General features: G+C 37.0%; 1 protein-coding gene across 9 annotated transcripts in view; it reads right to left on the bottom strand.

The window, feature by feature from the left end:
- The window catches only part of PAN3 (poly(A) specific ribonuclease subunit PAN3), a 116,260-nt gene that overhangs the window by 17,669 nt on the left and 81,822 nt on the right, over nucleotides 1–16,769 (bottom strand). For 5 of the 9 annotated variants that reach the window (XR_004044818.3, XM_070044095.1, XM_070044090.1 and 2 more), the window contains 9 exons: nucleotides 16,512–16,759; nucleotides 15,327–15,383; nucleotides 14,031–14,135; nucleotides 13,149–13,206; nucleotides 6,521–6,682; nucleotides 5,836–5,952; nucleotides 5,647–5,748; nucleotides 2,340–2,505; nucleotides 1,158–1,248 (listed from right to left, as the gene is read on the bottom strand). Coding sequence is in view for 8 of the 9 variants with exons in the window: in XM_070044095.1 (XP_069900196.1) it covers nucleotides 1,158–1,248; nucleotides 2,340–2,505; nucleotides 5,647–5,748; nucleotides 5,836–5,952; nucleotides 6,521–6,682; nucleotides 13,149–13,206; nucleotides 14,031–14,135; nucleotides 15,327–15,383; nucleotides 16,512–16,759 (1,106 nt within the window). In the remaining variant the exon portion in view is untranslated. The remainder of the gene's footprint in view (nucleotides 1–1,157; nucleotides 1,249–2,339; nucleotides 2,506–5,646; nucleotides 5,749–5,835; nucleotides 5,953–6,520; nucleotides 6,683–13,148; nucleotides 13,207–14,030; nucleotides 14,136–15,326; nucleotides 15,384–16,511; nucleotides 16,760–16,769) is intronic. The other 4 variants (XM_070044092.1, XM_070044094.1, XM_030882604.2 and 1 more) reach the window with 2 other exon arrangements.

Raw genomic sequence — 16,769 nt, 5'->3', positions numbered from 1 at the left:
GTGGGCACCAGCAGAGGGGAAGAAGCTGGGTAAAGGCTGCATACAACTGAATGTGATGGGTGGCTCTAAGTCTGGGGACTGCACTGTCCACGGTCCAGTAGCAAAGGAAGAGGTTTATGCATGAATCAACTGTAATACTAAAAACTACCTGGACTCTACTTCTCCTTCTGGCCTTTCCTTTTGTTCTGAAATTCTGTCTCATAAAGTGAACTTAAATCTTTCAAAGATTTCAAGAAAAGAGAATGAAATGAGAAGGACAGTGGGAAGGGAAGGTATTCTCCTCCTTGCTTCTCCATGTAAACAAGAGATTCTGCCTTACATCAAACCTCTGTAAGTAAATACATGTTCAGAAACAACAAAGATTTCTTACATGAAAGAAACTAACATTGTCTTAAAATGACAACTGCATACCCTGCAAAAAATATGAATACGAACTGAATGATACGAAGTATTTACTTTAAATAGCTACATTACTTGCACAGGGTAATCAAAGCAAAAGCAACTACACTTAATGCTCCTTGCAGAGGTAGGTTCTTACTCTGCTACACATTGTGTTAATCAAGAAATAAAAACTAAATAGCTAAGAACAAAATGGGACCTAAGTCCACAATATTATGATGAAGTCAGACTATAACCAAATTCTAATAATGTACAAGAAGTGAGTGATAGGCTTTGGTTAAGCAAAAGAAAAAAAATCATTTAGAAAACAGCAATACAAAAATTTTCCTTTGAAAATAAAAATTTTGGATTGATAGTGGGACAACTATTCTAAAAGTAAAAATAACAGGTGTGATTTTTAACACGCTAAAAAGTGAAAAAAAAGTAAAATGTCATTTAATATATTTCATTCAGCCGACTAATTAATGTTTTAATCTATGCTGAGGACAAATTTCCTTGTCAAATAAATGCATTTTCATTCAAACAGCTGGAGTCTCTGACACTGTCATTAATTCTGTATATGCCAACGTATAAGGGCTCTACACTAAACACAGCACAGGGATTAAGAAAATACACGTTCAAAGTTTGCACAGAGACCACCCCCAGCATAAACTGAAATCTAGACTTAAAACCCTGAAAAACTTTAAAATAAACAAAATTTATCTTAAAAAAAAAATCAAGCCTTAAGTTATTAAGTATCCATGTTAATTCTTACTCACCTGGTATTGAGCCATTAATGCCAATGGATTATTATTCTGACTGTTATCAAATGTTAAAACATCAAAAACTCCAACACAATTTACTCGCAACCTTTAAAGACCAGAAAATTTAAAGAAAATAATTAAAATGAGATTTAAAAAAAATTATATACTACTGGAAATTGAACATTTCTTATGATATTAGGAGGGATCTCAGAATCCTATCCGGTCTTACCTCCTGTCCTACCCCCCATAACCTCTATCAATCACCATTTTAGAGATGACATCACAGACATCAAGTGATAGGCCTATGGTTATAAAAGTCAGGAATGGATAAAGCCAGGACTATAACACATCTTTTGACTACCAGGCCAGTGGTCTTTTCACCAAACCGAGCTGCTTCTTTATTAGTTATTCATGAAAAGAGAACTAGTTAGCTTCTTAACATGTACTAGGCACATTCAAAGCATTTTATATGTAGTAATTCATTTGATCCTCCCAATAATCTTATGAGGCAGGTACTTTACAAATATGGAAAATGGAGATAATAATAGTACCTGTCTCACAGACTGTTGAACACATAGATGTTAATTAAGTAACTAACAGAGCCAGGATATGAACCCAGGTAACCTGGTACTAGACCTTAAGCTCTTTATGCTATGCTACCCAAGACAACTCTCAAAATTTCAGCAACTCAAATAAAACTCTAGTGAAGTCAAGGTCTGTGTTACTTAACCCTTTATCACTGGTTCTCAAAGCATGAAACCCAATCAGCAGCAACAGCATCAGTCACCCAGGCACTTGTTAGAAATGCAAATTCTAAGGCCCCGCCCCAGACTTCCTGAATGAGAACACTGGGGGTGGAGCCCAACAGCCTATGCTAAGCCCTCCAGAATACTGGGACTCGTGACAAAATGTGAGAACCACAGTTGTACACAGAAAAGTTGTACTGACACTGTTTGCTATCCCCCCAACCTTAACCATACATACCTCCCAAACCCTCACACAATCTTGGTTAATAACCAGGCATCTTATTAAGAATTCAACATTTTAAGAAAACTTACAAATGAACTCAAAGTCACGGCAGTTCTTCTGGATGGAATATATGAAAAGGTAGAATTAAAACAAATCATCATGCTATGCTTACTAAGCTGTCATAGGTTAGATGCTCAATAAAGAAGCCAAAACTCAAAATGCTAGTACCTTGTTTTGCCAGTTATCAGAATCTTTGTTGGGTCCATAACTCGACATGCCAAACCTGCTGTATGAATGGTACGCAATGCAGAGCTCAGTTGGACAATATATGCCCAAATAAGAGATTCTGGCAATAATCCAGCATGCTGTCTGGGCAATGGTCCATCGTGTTGACCTATAAAAGCAAATAAAAAATGGCATCTTCATTTAAATAATTAACTAAAAAACTAAAACATGCAAAGCAAGAAGAATTTAAGAAACAAACCCAAATTTTCTTATTTATGATATTATACCTTTATATTGCTAGCAGCAGCAGAGCTCTCTCACTGAGCTTCTCTTTTCTGTGACCATTATAATTATTGCACAAAAATTATTTAAAGTAAGAATTTATACTTAATTGTGAGCCAAATAAATGAGCTCAGATTAAAAACAGGAACTGCAGAGATTATTTTTCTTAAACTGTGGCTAACCCTTGCCTATACTACCATTCAGGTGTGTGGCAACTACACACCTGTGGCTTGAGGGAAACAAAAGTCTCTACCATCATTTATGTTGAGTGTTTTCTTATTCTCCTCATACTGCTCAGCCTCCCCTATTATAGCCAAGTCAGTTAGATGAAATGACATCCAATTCACAGAAAACATAAATGTAAAACACTGAAGGTCATTTATGTGTAATGAAGAAACACAAAAATGATCTGGTCTACCACGAAAAGTAATCCTTTTGATTCTATCAACTCTTGTTAAGTGCTTCTTGATGCTACTTTCTGGGTCACTGTTAATCAGCAGAAAAGAAGCCGTATAAATTTAATCTTGATTTTGTAATTATTTCAGGGAATATGACTTTATAAATCCAAGTGTTCATATGGTTGTAAACAAACCTTTTCTGAATCAGTTATAAAAGCAACACAGTTAAATGGTTAATTGTGGAGATAATAAATAGCAAATAAGGAAGAGCAAACACAAAATTCAAAAACTGCTATCCCTCAATTTAGACAGAACTAAAGATAATACCATCTGGAAAACAGTGACAGATGACTCAAAAAGTAGCTCTAGTGATAAATGTCAAGACAACATCAAAGACAACCACGAAGAGTTTAAATAAAACTATTTAATAAGTGTGGTAATAAGGAAAAGAAATATTTATAGCAAATATTTATAGCTACATATTCATAGCAAATATTTAGTGCATACTGTGTGCCAGATTCTGTCTAGTTACTTTACCCACATTATGTCATTTTAAACCTCTTATCACAGTCCCTATATGGTACGCTATTATTATTGCCACTTTCTTATTAGAATATTTATTACAATATGCGATTTTTTAGTTTGTTTTAAATTAACAAATTAAATAGTATAAGAAAGCATTATACTTCCATTTATGTCTCTATAAGTTTACACAAACACTGGCTCTTTTTTCCTTCTTTTTTTAATATTCATATTGGGAAAACAGAGGATTGCCTTGTATTATATAAATTGTTGTAAATTAAAGTATATATGGTACATTTAGGGAAGTTACTACCATTCAAACAATACTAGAAAAAGAACTGATTCCTAGGAAAATGTAAACATAATATATCAAATAGTCAGCCAACACCAAAAAACAGAATTAAGATTTAAAAAAAAAAAAAAACTGGAAAGGAGTGCTATAAATCAGTGGTTCTCAACAGGGGTCCGTGTTGCCCCTCAGGGACATCTGGAGGCACCTAGAGATACTTTTGGTGTCACAACTGGAGGAGGGGCTCCTCCTGGCATCTAGTGGGTAGATGGCGGGGATGCAGCTGAACACCCAGCGATGCCCAGAACGGCCCCGCACAAATAATTATCCAGCCCCAAATGTCAGCAGTGCTGAGGCTGAGAAACCCAGCTGTAAATTAAAGCCAACAGTCACTTCACAGGTGTTATTACTAAAATAAACTTGAACAACTACAGCTATATTCATCTGTAGGAAAAGTTACACCACATCCCCTTCAACAAAATTATGTATGTGCTACAGATGACATGGCAAAAGGAAACAAATGACCACACTATGTGACCAGATTTTTAATGTGAAACAGCCATGTAACCACAGCTTTCTTCTTTCAACTGTCAGAAAGCACAGTTACAAGTAAACAGAATACATTTTTTATCCATAATGCCAGTTCTTAAAGGAGTCATGATCCTAAAGATACTGGAATGTGGACTCAAGTCTTCTCCCTCCTTACTTCCTCTCAGGATATATTCAGGAAAATCTTTAACAAATTAAAAACCACTGCCAAGAATGTAATGTTTCTTTCCTGCCCCCATACAAGAAAATGATACATACATTTTTCTTGACCCCAAAACATAAACTAATTAATAGACACAACAAAATGGATTTATTTTTACTCTGAAACAACTTACCCTTTAATAATCATTTGTTAGGATGTAATTAAAATATTTTGGTTCTTTGCAATATTTGAACTAAAAAACAATTCTTTAAGTAAATATTAGAAAGGGGCAAAAAAAGAAAATATTCCCCATTTAAGTAAAAGTTACCTGAAAATTTATTTTGAAGACTAGCTCCTTAAGGAACACAGAATCCCACCTTCAAGCAAAAGCATTTGTTTAGGGAAATAATTACATATTGATAAATGACACACCGGCACACTGGAGTATGCAAAACAAAACAAAACACAACAAAAAACCAAGACTAGAAAGAAATATACCAAGAGACGTGCTTTGGGTGGTGAAGTTACAGGGATTACTTTTCAATTTACTGAATTTTCCAAACCATCTTTATTCAGAAAGCATTATATTATAATTTTTTTTTTTTTTTTTTTTTGTGGTACGCGGGCCTCTCACTGTTGTGGCCTCTCCCGTTGCAGAGCACAGGCTCCGGACGCGCAGGCTCAGTGGCCATGGCTCACGGGCCCAGCCGCTCCATGGCATGTGGGATCTTCCCGGACCGGGGCACGAACCCGCGTCCCCTGCATCGGCAGGCGGACTCTGAACCACTGTGCCACCAGGGAAGCCCCAGAAAGCATTATATTTTTTAAAGAAAAAAATTTTAAGAGGAAAAAAAGCCTTTTATCGTATTCTCAGCTACTTAAATTTCAGGTATTTACACGAGTCTTTCATAACCCACCTTCATCTCAGTCTATACATGTACGTAACATGTTATTTCCTATTGTTACATATTGACTCCATTTCTTTAAGGTATTTCTTTTTTAAATGCAATAGGGTCTTTACGCTGAATGATTACAGGGCTAAATTTACATGTGTTTTAAAATACAAAACTACTCTTCCACAGAGCAAAGGCATCTGTCAAACACAGCTTGCTTGAATCTTTTTCTTACCCCACTTTCTCTTTGTGAAATAGGCATCCGCATTAGGGTCATTGAAGTGTCTGCTCATCATAGTCTCTCCTCCAGCGTGGAAATCATATGCAAACACAAGAGCTTAAAATAAAACACAAACACTCATTACTGCAATCTGGCTTCAAATAATGAAGCCCACTAGCAAAAAGACCATGACAAGTCACTCACAAGGCTCTGCAAAAGCTTTAGTGGTAAACACTTCACGCAAGGTCACGATATTTGAGTGCTGGATTTTCTTCCACATGTCCACCAATACCATGCACTTTGTGTTAACAAGACGAAAACCTGAAAAAGGAAAAAAGTTTCTGCTAACCTGTAAATGACATCTCCCCCTTATTTCATCAGAAATGTGCAGAGGGCTTCCCTGGTGGCACAGTGGTTAAGAATCCGCCTGCCAGTGCAGGGGACATGGGTTCGAGCCCTGGTCCGGGAAGATCCCACGTGCCACGGAGCAACCAAGCCCGTGCGCCACAACTACTGAGCCTGAGCTCTAGAGCCCGCAAGCCACAACTACTGAAGCCCACGCCTAGAGCCCGTGCTCCGCAACAAGAGAAGCCACCGCAATGAGAAGACCACACGCCGCAACAAAGAGTAGCCCCCGCTCGCCACAACCAGAGAAAGCCTGCACGCAGCAACAAAGACCCAACGCAGCCAAAAATAAATTAATTAATTTTTAAAAAAAGAAATGTGCAGAAAAAGCCATGTTATACATCACTTATGAAATACTAATTTCCAAATGAAATAATATATGTATTATCCTTTAAATTCATGTTAAATAAACTCACTTAGGAATCTATGAATAATCTTAGCCTCACTAATATGCTCCTAAAAGAGGATAATTTATCTTCCTTACCATGTATCCTCCGAAGGCAATAAGGCAGATCATCTTTGCTATTTACAGCTTTGTAGCAGGACGTAATGTATCCAAAATTACTTGATTTCTGTATCCGGTTGGGTGGTGGCAGTGGTTCTAGAGGGAACAGGCTATGGTAGCTGTCAACTTCTGTAGGGACTGCTAGAGTAATTCATAAGAAGATGACTTTAACTTGCAGACATTCACAAACCTCTCAGATCTCAGAGTAATGAAGAAGAAACCAACTCTATAAACCAGGTATCAAACACACTGTATTCTAGAACAGTGTCAACATTTATAACAATTCTATAGGACACACTCGTCTCACTATCAATAAAAACAGGCATTATAAAACAACAAAAGAACAACTAGATTTCATGCACTCAAAAATATTTGTCTTTTACAATAGCACACCACTCTTGTTTCTCAGCTGTTAGAAACAATTCGCATTATCACTTATGAGATATTAACCATTTCTGATTCTGATGTAAAATAAAAATCAAGACAGTTTTTGTCTTTAAACATCTTATTTTGTAAAAACATATTTAGACAATGGTGTTAAGTATATGAAATTCTTTTTTAAAGAAACTGAAAACAAATAACAATAAACTGGAGTGTATATGTAATATGTCTGTGTATGTATATCGATTTATATGTACAAATATAGCAATCTGTATCAAACTCTCAAACCATTCATTGGAATAGCACAGTTTGAATACCTAGCAAAACACAAAAGAAAAAAACTGAAACAGCTTTCCCACTATGCCTGCCATGTTCCCCTGTATTTCCTATTAAGAAATACAAGTGAAACGTCATTAAGAAATTCCAGAAGACAGGTCCAAAATGACCCCTCTGCCCTTACCAAATATTTACACTCATTATCTCTTAGTTCTTGAAACAATTCTATGAGATAGGATTCCCTATTTCATAAACAAGGAAAGTGAAAATCACACATCTAGAGAGATAGTTGAGATGCAAACCCAGGATTCTGATTCCGTAGTCTTGTGCTCTTAACCCCTAGATCGAATTTTGGCCGTAGTGAAAAACAAACATCAATTCATTGTTAACTTTCAAACCAAGGTCAAGGCATGTTCTATGGAAGAAAGGCGGTATAAGGGAAATATACACACAAGTGAATATAGCTGTAACTTTTGCCCACTTACTATTTTTTATTTGAACAATCAGTTCAATTTCCACAAAGAAACAAATGATGAATAAATGTTGTTTCCTAGTTTTTTGATAAGGAGCACTTAATAAGGGAATTAATTTCAAATTAGTAAAAATATATTGAGTATCCACTATGTATTAGTGAACACATATTAATGAAATACGGGTTCTTATCAAGAGGCTTAGAGAAAAAGGATTGAGATTTACATAAAACAATACAGTACCAAGCAAAATAGCTTTTAAAAAAGTACAATTCACCATGGCACTGGTTCTTAAACTCTAGCACCCTTCAGAATTACCGAGAGGCTTGTTAAAACACAGTTTGCTGGGTCCCATGCCCAGAGTTTTGAGTCAGCAAGTAGGTCTAAACCAGGGCCCAAGGATTTGCAATTCTAACAAGTTCCCAGGTGATAATGAAAAGTTGCTGTTGGGTCACGTGCTTTGAGAACCACTACACATGGAAATACAAAGCCATGGAAAGGAAAGCCAGTTCCAAGGGTATTAGGAAAGATCTTACAGAAGATCTGGCATGTTTACTACAAAATGATGGATGAGACTGCTTCCAGTGAGCTAAAACAAATGGAAAGAGCGGTGAGACAGCTAACAGACCAACAACGAGGACTTGAAATTTACTACACCAAACACCGGTACTCAGAGCATCAGTGTGACAAAGAGACTGTGTGAGGGCCACAATAAGCTAAAAATGTTATGCTCTGAACTCCCTTCTCCCTCTGTCTACTTTTAAGCAAGTCATGAATTCTACACACTGAAGGAAAACAATTGTGCTTCAGTGGAAAACGGTGCACTGTCTAAAGGATAACCCTCTGGCGTCTGATTCTGTGGGAGATATTTTACACCTCTGTTAAGCTGTAAATAACTGATAAATACCGCACTGCAAAATAATTCTCGTCTATAGGCAATGCTGTCTGGTGAAGGCTCGACGGACTTCCCTCCTCCCCTGTGGAAAAGACAGTTTACACATTTGTTTCAATATTCCTCACCTATGATGTGTTTTGTAATACAGGATTGGCTCCCTCACAACTTAAATAAAATCTTTAGTACTTTCTCCTTTTTCTATCTGTACATCCTGATTTTAACCTTTTTTCGGAAAATCATCTTCTAACCCTACATTTCCCAGTCTACTCTAAATAATCATATGTGGCCTAATATTAACCTTGAAAACCAAATGTTTCCCTTAATAGACAGGAAAATTCATTTGTTGTTCTGCTGTTCTTCGTTTCTAGTTCAGTTTAACAGATGCACAAAATTAAGTACCAATAAAGGGAACAGGGGTGTCTCAATCACTGTTTGGCATCAAAAATCAAAGTAAAGAAAACCAACTCGGAAGATCCCAGACAAATGCACTCCTTAATTCAGCCCAATATTTAGTCTGGGGCTCAGTTCAACCAAATAACATTAAAAATAATGATAAAGAAAATTTTAGTGTCTTTCCTCTATTCAACCCAACGTCCCCTCAAAGAACATAGAGAATGACAGACTGGATCTAAGATACTGAATGTCTGAGGCTCACCATGGTAAACCTATGGCAGAGTTTCTCAAGCTCAGCACTAGCGACATACTGGACCAGACAATCCTTCGTTGTCGGGGACTGTCCTGTGCACTGGAGGGTATTTAGCAGCATCCGTGGCCTCAACCCACTAGTAGCCAGTAGCACCCCGCTGCCAACTGTGACAATCAAAAATGTTCCAGACGTTGCCAAATGACCCAATGACCCATGAGGGGTAAAATCATTCCTGGCTGAGAACCACTGATCTACAGGAAATAAATTATGATTTGAGTTGAGAAGTCCTAATTTGATGGAAGTATGAAGAACAGAAAGGAAAAGGGAAAGGAAAAAGTCAGTAAGACCAACATTAATAAATGAGTCAAAATGAGTCAAAGGTTAATAGTAAACACGAGACGTAAAAAAGATCAGAGTGAGACAAGCGACAGAAAAAACCACTCATTAAACCTTGTTTGAACACGGGCGCACAGAATTGGATTAACCACAATCTTTAGTTTGTGACGCTCAAATCACGAGCTCATGTCCATGCATGGCCTGCTTTTATTCAGTTAATTATTCTTAATAATACGGTAAGCATCTGCAAACCTGGCACACAAAACGAAGCCTCAGACCTTGACTTGAATGGTCATTTAATACATGGTTCTCTACCAACCTCTGCCTTCCTTCTCTCTCTTCCTTCCGTTTTTATATAGTTTCATTATACCTATATGTATTCCTCAAAATTTTATTATGTATATATGCATATACACATGCATTTATTGATAATGTAAATACATATATAAATTTCAACTTTATAAAAAGGTATCATGCTCTATGTAGTCTCTCGCAGCTCACTTTTAAACTTAATATTACATTACTGAGATTCTTCCACATTACTGCTTTCTTTATGAAGTGTACTTTCTTCATTTAAACTGCCATGTAATATTCCATTGTCTGACAGTATCAGTTAATTCACCCACTGTCCTTCAAGATGAGCGTTTGGACTGATCAAAGTTTCTGCTATTGTAAGCAGTGATATTATGGATACTTTATACATTTTCTAGTTAAAAATATATAGTTGACCTATATCTAGGAGCAGAACTGCTAGATCACAGGGTACACAGATATTCAGCTTCAGGAATTTTCTGAAGTGATAACACATTCACCAATTTATACAACCAACAGCAATGTACTGGAGAACCTGTGGATCCACATCCTACTACTGCACATGGTCAGACTTTCCAATGATATCTTATCTGTCTTTCCCTGATCATCAGTGATGTTCAACATTTCTTCATAGATTTTTCGTTGTATGAATTTCCACTTTCTTGAAATGCCTATTCCTACCTTTTGGCCATTTTTCTGTTTTGTTGTTTTTTTTTTTTTTCAGGCTCTTACTAATTTGTGGTTTTTATTTTCTTCGTCAATTGTGTAAATACCTTCTTCAAGTTTTTTCTTTACTATAGATATCTTTGGAGTGTTTTTAATTTTTTTAATTAATTAATTAATTAATTAAATTTTTGGCTGCCTTGGGTCTTTGTTGCTGCGTGCGGGCTTTCTCTAGTTGCGGCGAGCAGGGGCTCCTCTTTGTGTGGTGCGTGGGCTTCTCGTTGCGGTGGCTTCTCTTGTTGTGGAGCACCAGCTCTAGGTGTGCGGGCTTCAGTAGTCGTGGTGCACAGGCCCTGCCGCTCTGCGGCATGTGGGATCTTCCCGGACCAGGGCTCGAACCCGTGTCCCCTGTATTGGCAGGCAGATTCTTAACCACTGCACCACCAGGGAAGTCCCTTTAACCGTAATTCAGTAAAATTTATCAGTACTTTCTTTAAGAGTCAAGAATTTTTTGCCTCCAGTATAGGAAATCTTTCTCTACGGAAAGATTAAATTTACTCATTTGTGTTTCATTGTACGAATTTTAAAGTTTTGCTTTTGACATTTAAATTCTTAATCTATTTGGAACTGGTTTTTGCATGTGGTTTGAGATCATGATACAATTGTAACAATACAATCTTTTACCATAAAGAAAACCATTTTTTCCAATGCCTTCCTTTCCCCACTGATTAGCCACCTCTATCACAGAATGTGTCTAGGTTCTCCCTAGTCTGTTCCAGTAATCAATTTGTCTAACCCAGTGCCATTACGACACTGTTTCAGTTACTATAGACTCAAACCAAGCCTCCCCTCCCCAATACACCCAGAACCCTAATCATAATCTTCAAAGTGCTTCAGGTAGTCTTGGACCTTTACTCTTTGATATATTTATCATATACTATGAAAAGCTCTGCTATGCTGTAATATAATAAAAAAAATAAAATAAAATCTTGATTAGAAGTGTGGAAATTTCAGCCAATCCCCCAACCTTCCACAGAGGAGAGAGAGGTTGGAGACTGAGTCCATCACGAAGAGCCAGAGATTTAATCAACCACACCAAGACAAGGAAACATTCGTAAGAATTCCTAAACAGAGGGATTCAGAGGGCTTACAGGTTGGTGAGCATGATGAGGTGCTGGGAGGGTGGCATACCTGGAGAGGGCATGGAAGCTCCCCACACCCCACCCTATCCCCACACTCTGCCCCATATCTCTCTTCCATTTGGCTGTTCCTTGAGTTGTACTCTTTATAATAAGCCAGTAACAGTTTACAAAGTGCTTTCCCGAGTTCTGTGAGTCATTCCAGCTAATCGCCGAACCTGAGGGCATGTTGTGGAAACCCCCAAATTTGTAGTTGGCCAGAGAGAAGTTTGAGTAGCCTGGGTACCCCATTTCAGCTGGCATCTGAAGAAGGAGTGGTCTTATGGGACTGAGCCCTTAACAATTAAATTGTTAGGACACGAATTAGGTGTCAGAAGTATATGAGTAAGAATAGCTCATGTGCTTTGACTGAAATTATACTGAATCTATAGATTAGTTTACGAAAATGGCAACCATTATGTCCTCCTATTCATGAATATCGTACTTCACTCTCTATATTTATCTTATTTAACACCTTAGTAAATCTCTGCCACTGATATCTTACACATCTTTTGTTCTGCTTATTCCTAGGTACTGATATTCTGAAGCCACTGTAAATAGCATCTTCTAACTTTTTTTTTTTTTTACCCTAGCTAGGGCCTCAAAGACAATGCTTAATAGTAAGGAAAATTCCAACGTGAACATTTCAAAGGCTATGACAGGTAAGTTTCCTGCCCAGCCTTAAGACGTAACAGCCAGACAGACATATTCCTTTGAACTCTTTAGCGATCAAGAGGATACACAGTGGACTGTGCTGAATTCGCGATTACAACCAGGTGTTCTGAGATTATCGCTACAGCAAATGTATTCCTACTGTATTATTTATAAAGTTTTCCTAAATTACACCACATTTCATTGTGCCTATACTGAATAAGCTAGGCAAAGAGATTTTAATGCTGAGAAACATCATGGTACAGTCAGAAAAACCGAGGTTTAAATTCTGACTCGGTCAGATAATTACTAGCCACTTGTTCTTAGAGGCAAGTTACTTAACCTGCCTGTTAACTTCAGTTTCCTCATACGTAAAACAAAGGTGATAATGTTAGTATCTATACCACAGGAGTTTTGTGAGGAAAAAACTTACACACAGAAAGCCTTAGTACCCTGTCTGGCATGCCGCAGCCTCAATAATAATAACACTCACCTCCCCACCCCTACTTAAGTACCTATACTTCATCGTTTCAAAAGATAATAATATTCTAGTGCACGATGAGGTAAATCACCATGAATTCTAAAACTACCTATTTTTTGGATGAACTAGAATCTTGTCACATGTAGAATTCTTTGAAAAAATACTAGATCAATGGCATCTTGGAATTCTTCTTAAGTAGGTTTCAAATAAATATAGTCATAAAATAGTAATTAGCTAGCTTAAGGCATAAAAACATGTAGGACTAGATAAGGATTACACTCTCCTTTAAAAGGAAGCATCAGTCAACTTGCATTTTACCTGGCATATCTGCTTGATCAATCTGAGCCATTGTTATTAAATGTCTGTTAATCAGCTCCTAAGAAAAGAAAACAAGTATATTTACATCTAAACACAACTTCTGAAATCTGGACTTTCTATTGCAACTGAAGAGCCTGAGTACTAATATTTTTGGCATGTGTACTTTTTAATGTTGGTATCAGGACATAACATTTCCAATAATGTGAAATGTCTAAATTCCAGTCCTGGATAGACCTGCCCATCGCTAAGGCTGGTTTCAAGTAGCAGTGCTATAACCCAGAGCATGCGGCTAGCTCTGTGGCCAAGCTCGTCGATAATTCACTCTACAAACATTATTTTATACTGGTGCAACTTACTTCTGTGAAACAAAAACATTTCTGAGAATCGAAGAGTAAAGTAAAATTCTACATACCAAATAATACCTGTTCAACACTGCCAAAAAAAACTAAATAATTTTATAAAACCTACTTTACAGAAAATATTGAGCTGCCTTAAAAATGAAGTTCATTTCTAGGCCAAATTACTTATTAGCCAACTACTACAGATATTAGCAAAAAGTTATCTAGTGGTTAGAAACCATTTAAATTATTTATTTATATACTTCAGAGACCTTCCAGTGCACAGGAGGTGCCGTGCAAAAAGGTGGCCCATTTAAATAGCTACTCTGTGTTCTACATCTGAACACAGTTACTTGCAATTTTCTTTAAAAATGGGTTTCCTTAAATAAATATCAATTAGTCTCATAAACTGTAAATTCTATCTTCTTTATTACAGCATATTTGATTAAGTAATACAATTTGAAAGGAGCTCTGTTCTTTCTCCAGTTCTTTGCTAAAGCACGAAAGACATTAAGTATTTCCACCCCGAACTCTGAAAGCATACCTGTCGGAGTTCATCAGCCATGAAGAAGGAAGGTGCATTTGCTTTTGGTTGCATATAAGCAACATGAGGTGCAGTTGGAGGATAAATATGGTAGTTTGGAAAAACCTGAAAGATAGGAAGGGGGAAAATATCATGATCAATTGATAAGCTTTATCATTATTTCGATAAAGTTTTAATCTTTAAATGACAGTGACAAATGGATACTTTTAACCTTTAAATAATAGTGAATTAAACACCTGAGAAAAGCTATTATTAGTACACCTTCTGAATGATTTCATTTTTTAAATAATCTTTATTGGAATAACAAGTTTTTAAAAATCTAATGAGAAAGGAAACATTTCTTCAGATACAGTAAAATTTCAGGTCCAATGAGAGGCAAAAGGAGCTCTTTGTAAGCATTTTTTTAAGGCAGCTGGAAGAGAGGAAGAAAGTAGATATTCACGGTGCTTGGGCACAGTCAGATCAGGTAGTAACTCTGCCGTGGACGCCCAAAGAACTGTCCTCTTTAAGGGTTTCTAGCGACCAAACGAAACAAAATGTTATCTAGATACTTAACACTTCAAACTAGAACAGAAAAGAGGACCAACATACTCTGGGTCAGCAGTGGAGGTGAACAGAAGGGTATGACAATATACCTTCCAATCAAACTACAACAACGTCACTCAATTCTGCTTCCAGCTTCTTGTCTTTGCCTCTTCCAATTGGAATCTTCTCACCACCCCGCTTTTTTCCCTTTTTCCTCTGCCTCTCCTTCCCTTCAACTGGTCCACGATACAAAATCAAGTACATCCTAAAATATCTTTTGTTTTATTCTTTCATTTTTAAAGCCAAAACAAACATTTTTTTTTCTCTTTTAAAAATGAATTCATTTGATTTCTGTTGCCCTCATGTGGCTCTTCTGCTCTGGACCTCAACCAGGAAGTGATTTTGCAATACCTGTAAGGTCTCCTTTAACCTATACCTGAAGGGAGAAGAGTGCCTCCTTTTTCTTGCCTTGGTTTCCTTATATCAGGTAGTATAGTTGGGCATGACTACCTCAGGTTTACCAGGAGCATATTTTTAAGAGTGGTTTGAAGGGTAAAAACATTACAAAAATGTGCCACATATAATCTCCACAAAAACAGCTGAGACAGTTTTGTGACAAAAGAACCTCTTCATAGATTAAACTAACTTTTTTCTACAAATATGATAAAATAAAAAACGTAAATAATGATAAAATATGATAACCCCTCCCCCCAAAAGTAAAACATGGATGGAATTCTTACTTGAAAGAACCAAGGAAAGTCTCTACTCTACCTCAATTATTTGACCTTCAGTTCGGCAAGCTGTTCTGTGATAACTTTTGAAAGATCTCTGACCAAAAACAAAACAAAACAAGAAACTATTAGCTATTTTATTATTTTTTAGAAAGCATTTTACATGATTTACAAGTACTTCTATAAATGTTTTCACATTTACTTCTCATACGATGGTCGTGTGCTTAACCTCATTTACAATCGGGGGACCAGTCTCAGAGGTACTAAGATTCAAGAGTCACAAAACAATGGCAGAACTGGGACTCTTAAAAAGGAAAAATAAAAATCTGTTGTCTTTCCACTCAAACTGCCTTTTAGTAAAATATTAAATGTAATCAAAATAAACCATTAATTTAACTTATGGGGTCAAAATCTGCTTACCAAAATCCAAACATACTTTTCATCTAAGCCTGTCAGTTATGATTTTGTCAAATATCTACAGTTTAGACCAGCATTCATATTTTAATGGAATTTGGCTTTCTTACTCATGAGATCTTCATCTACTACTTATTTTTCTATAGCTAAATAATTTTTGAACATGGACAAAATTATGAAACTAAAAGTGTACAATTTATGGAACATGACGCTTCCCTCTCGGCCCCTCTCCCCCTACAGTCCTTTGGTAGCTCTTTCCTTACCCATAATCAGGGCTCCCTGAACGTCCTCCCTCCTTACCAGTGACCCATGCTGGAGGCCTCCTATCACTGTGTCCTCCACCATCCAGAGTTCTAGCTATTAAATCACTGCCTCGCCTGAGCAAGCATTTATCATCGGTTTGCTCTCAGCAACTACTGATAAGAATCCATCTACTTCTCTAACTACTTTCTCTAACTTCAGAGGTGAAACTACCTGTATCTACAAACAAAAGTCAGCAAACATCAACACCAGCTAGCACAAGTACTAGGTAACCCCATAAGCAAAACATGCCATAAAGTAATAAACTAGAGCTTAAATATAACTTCTGATTACAAGCAGATTTGGCCAAAACTAGAGATATTATTAATGCAGAAACAGATTACTTTGAACAGGTAAGAAGAGATTGGAATTATCATCTAAGTCAGAAATTAATTACTTTTTCACATCACAGTATAAAGATACAGGACTGGGTAAACCTCCTCGTTAATCTCATTAATAAGAAGAAGCTGTTATAAGAGCCCTCTCTTTTCTCCTTTAAATGCAGACATACCATTCCAGTCAAAGGTGCTGGAGTTGTGTCTGTATAGAAGTAAGTCGTCCCACCGACAGTTTCCTTTTGGATCACCTGACCAGAAGATGGAGTCTGAGAGACAGGATTATTAACAGGTGTAGAGGCACTAGAAGGCACCAAGTAATTGGCTGGATTTGGAGTGTGACTTCTTCTTCTGGGAGCAGGAGAAGTATGTGGAGTGATCTTGGGGGAGTGCAGAGGGGAAGATCCAGCAGACAATGACATTCCTGAAGAAGA

The sequence above is a fragment of the Globicephala melas genome, chromosome 18 (assembly GCF_963455315.2).
Source record: "Globicephala melas chromosome 18, mGloMel1.2, whole genome shotgun sequence".
In the NCBI taxonomy this organism is placed as follows: domain Eukaryota; kingdom Metazoa; phylum Chordata; class Mammalia; order Artiodactyla; family Delphinidae; genus Globicephala; species Globicephala melas.
Note: the sequence above shows the minus strand (reverse complement) of the source record. Positions and strands in the feature narration are given on the sequence as shown.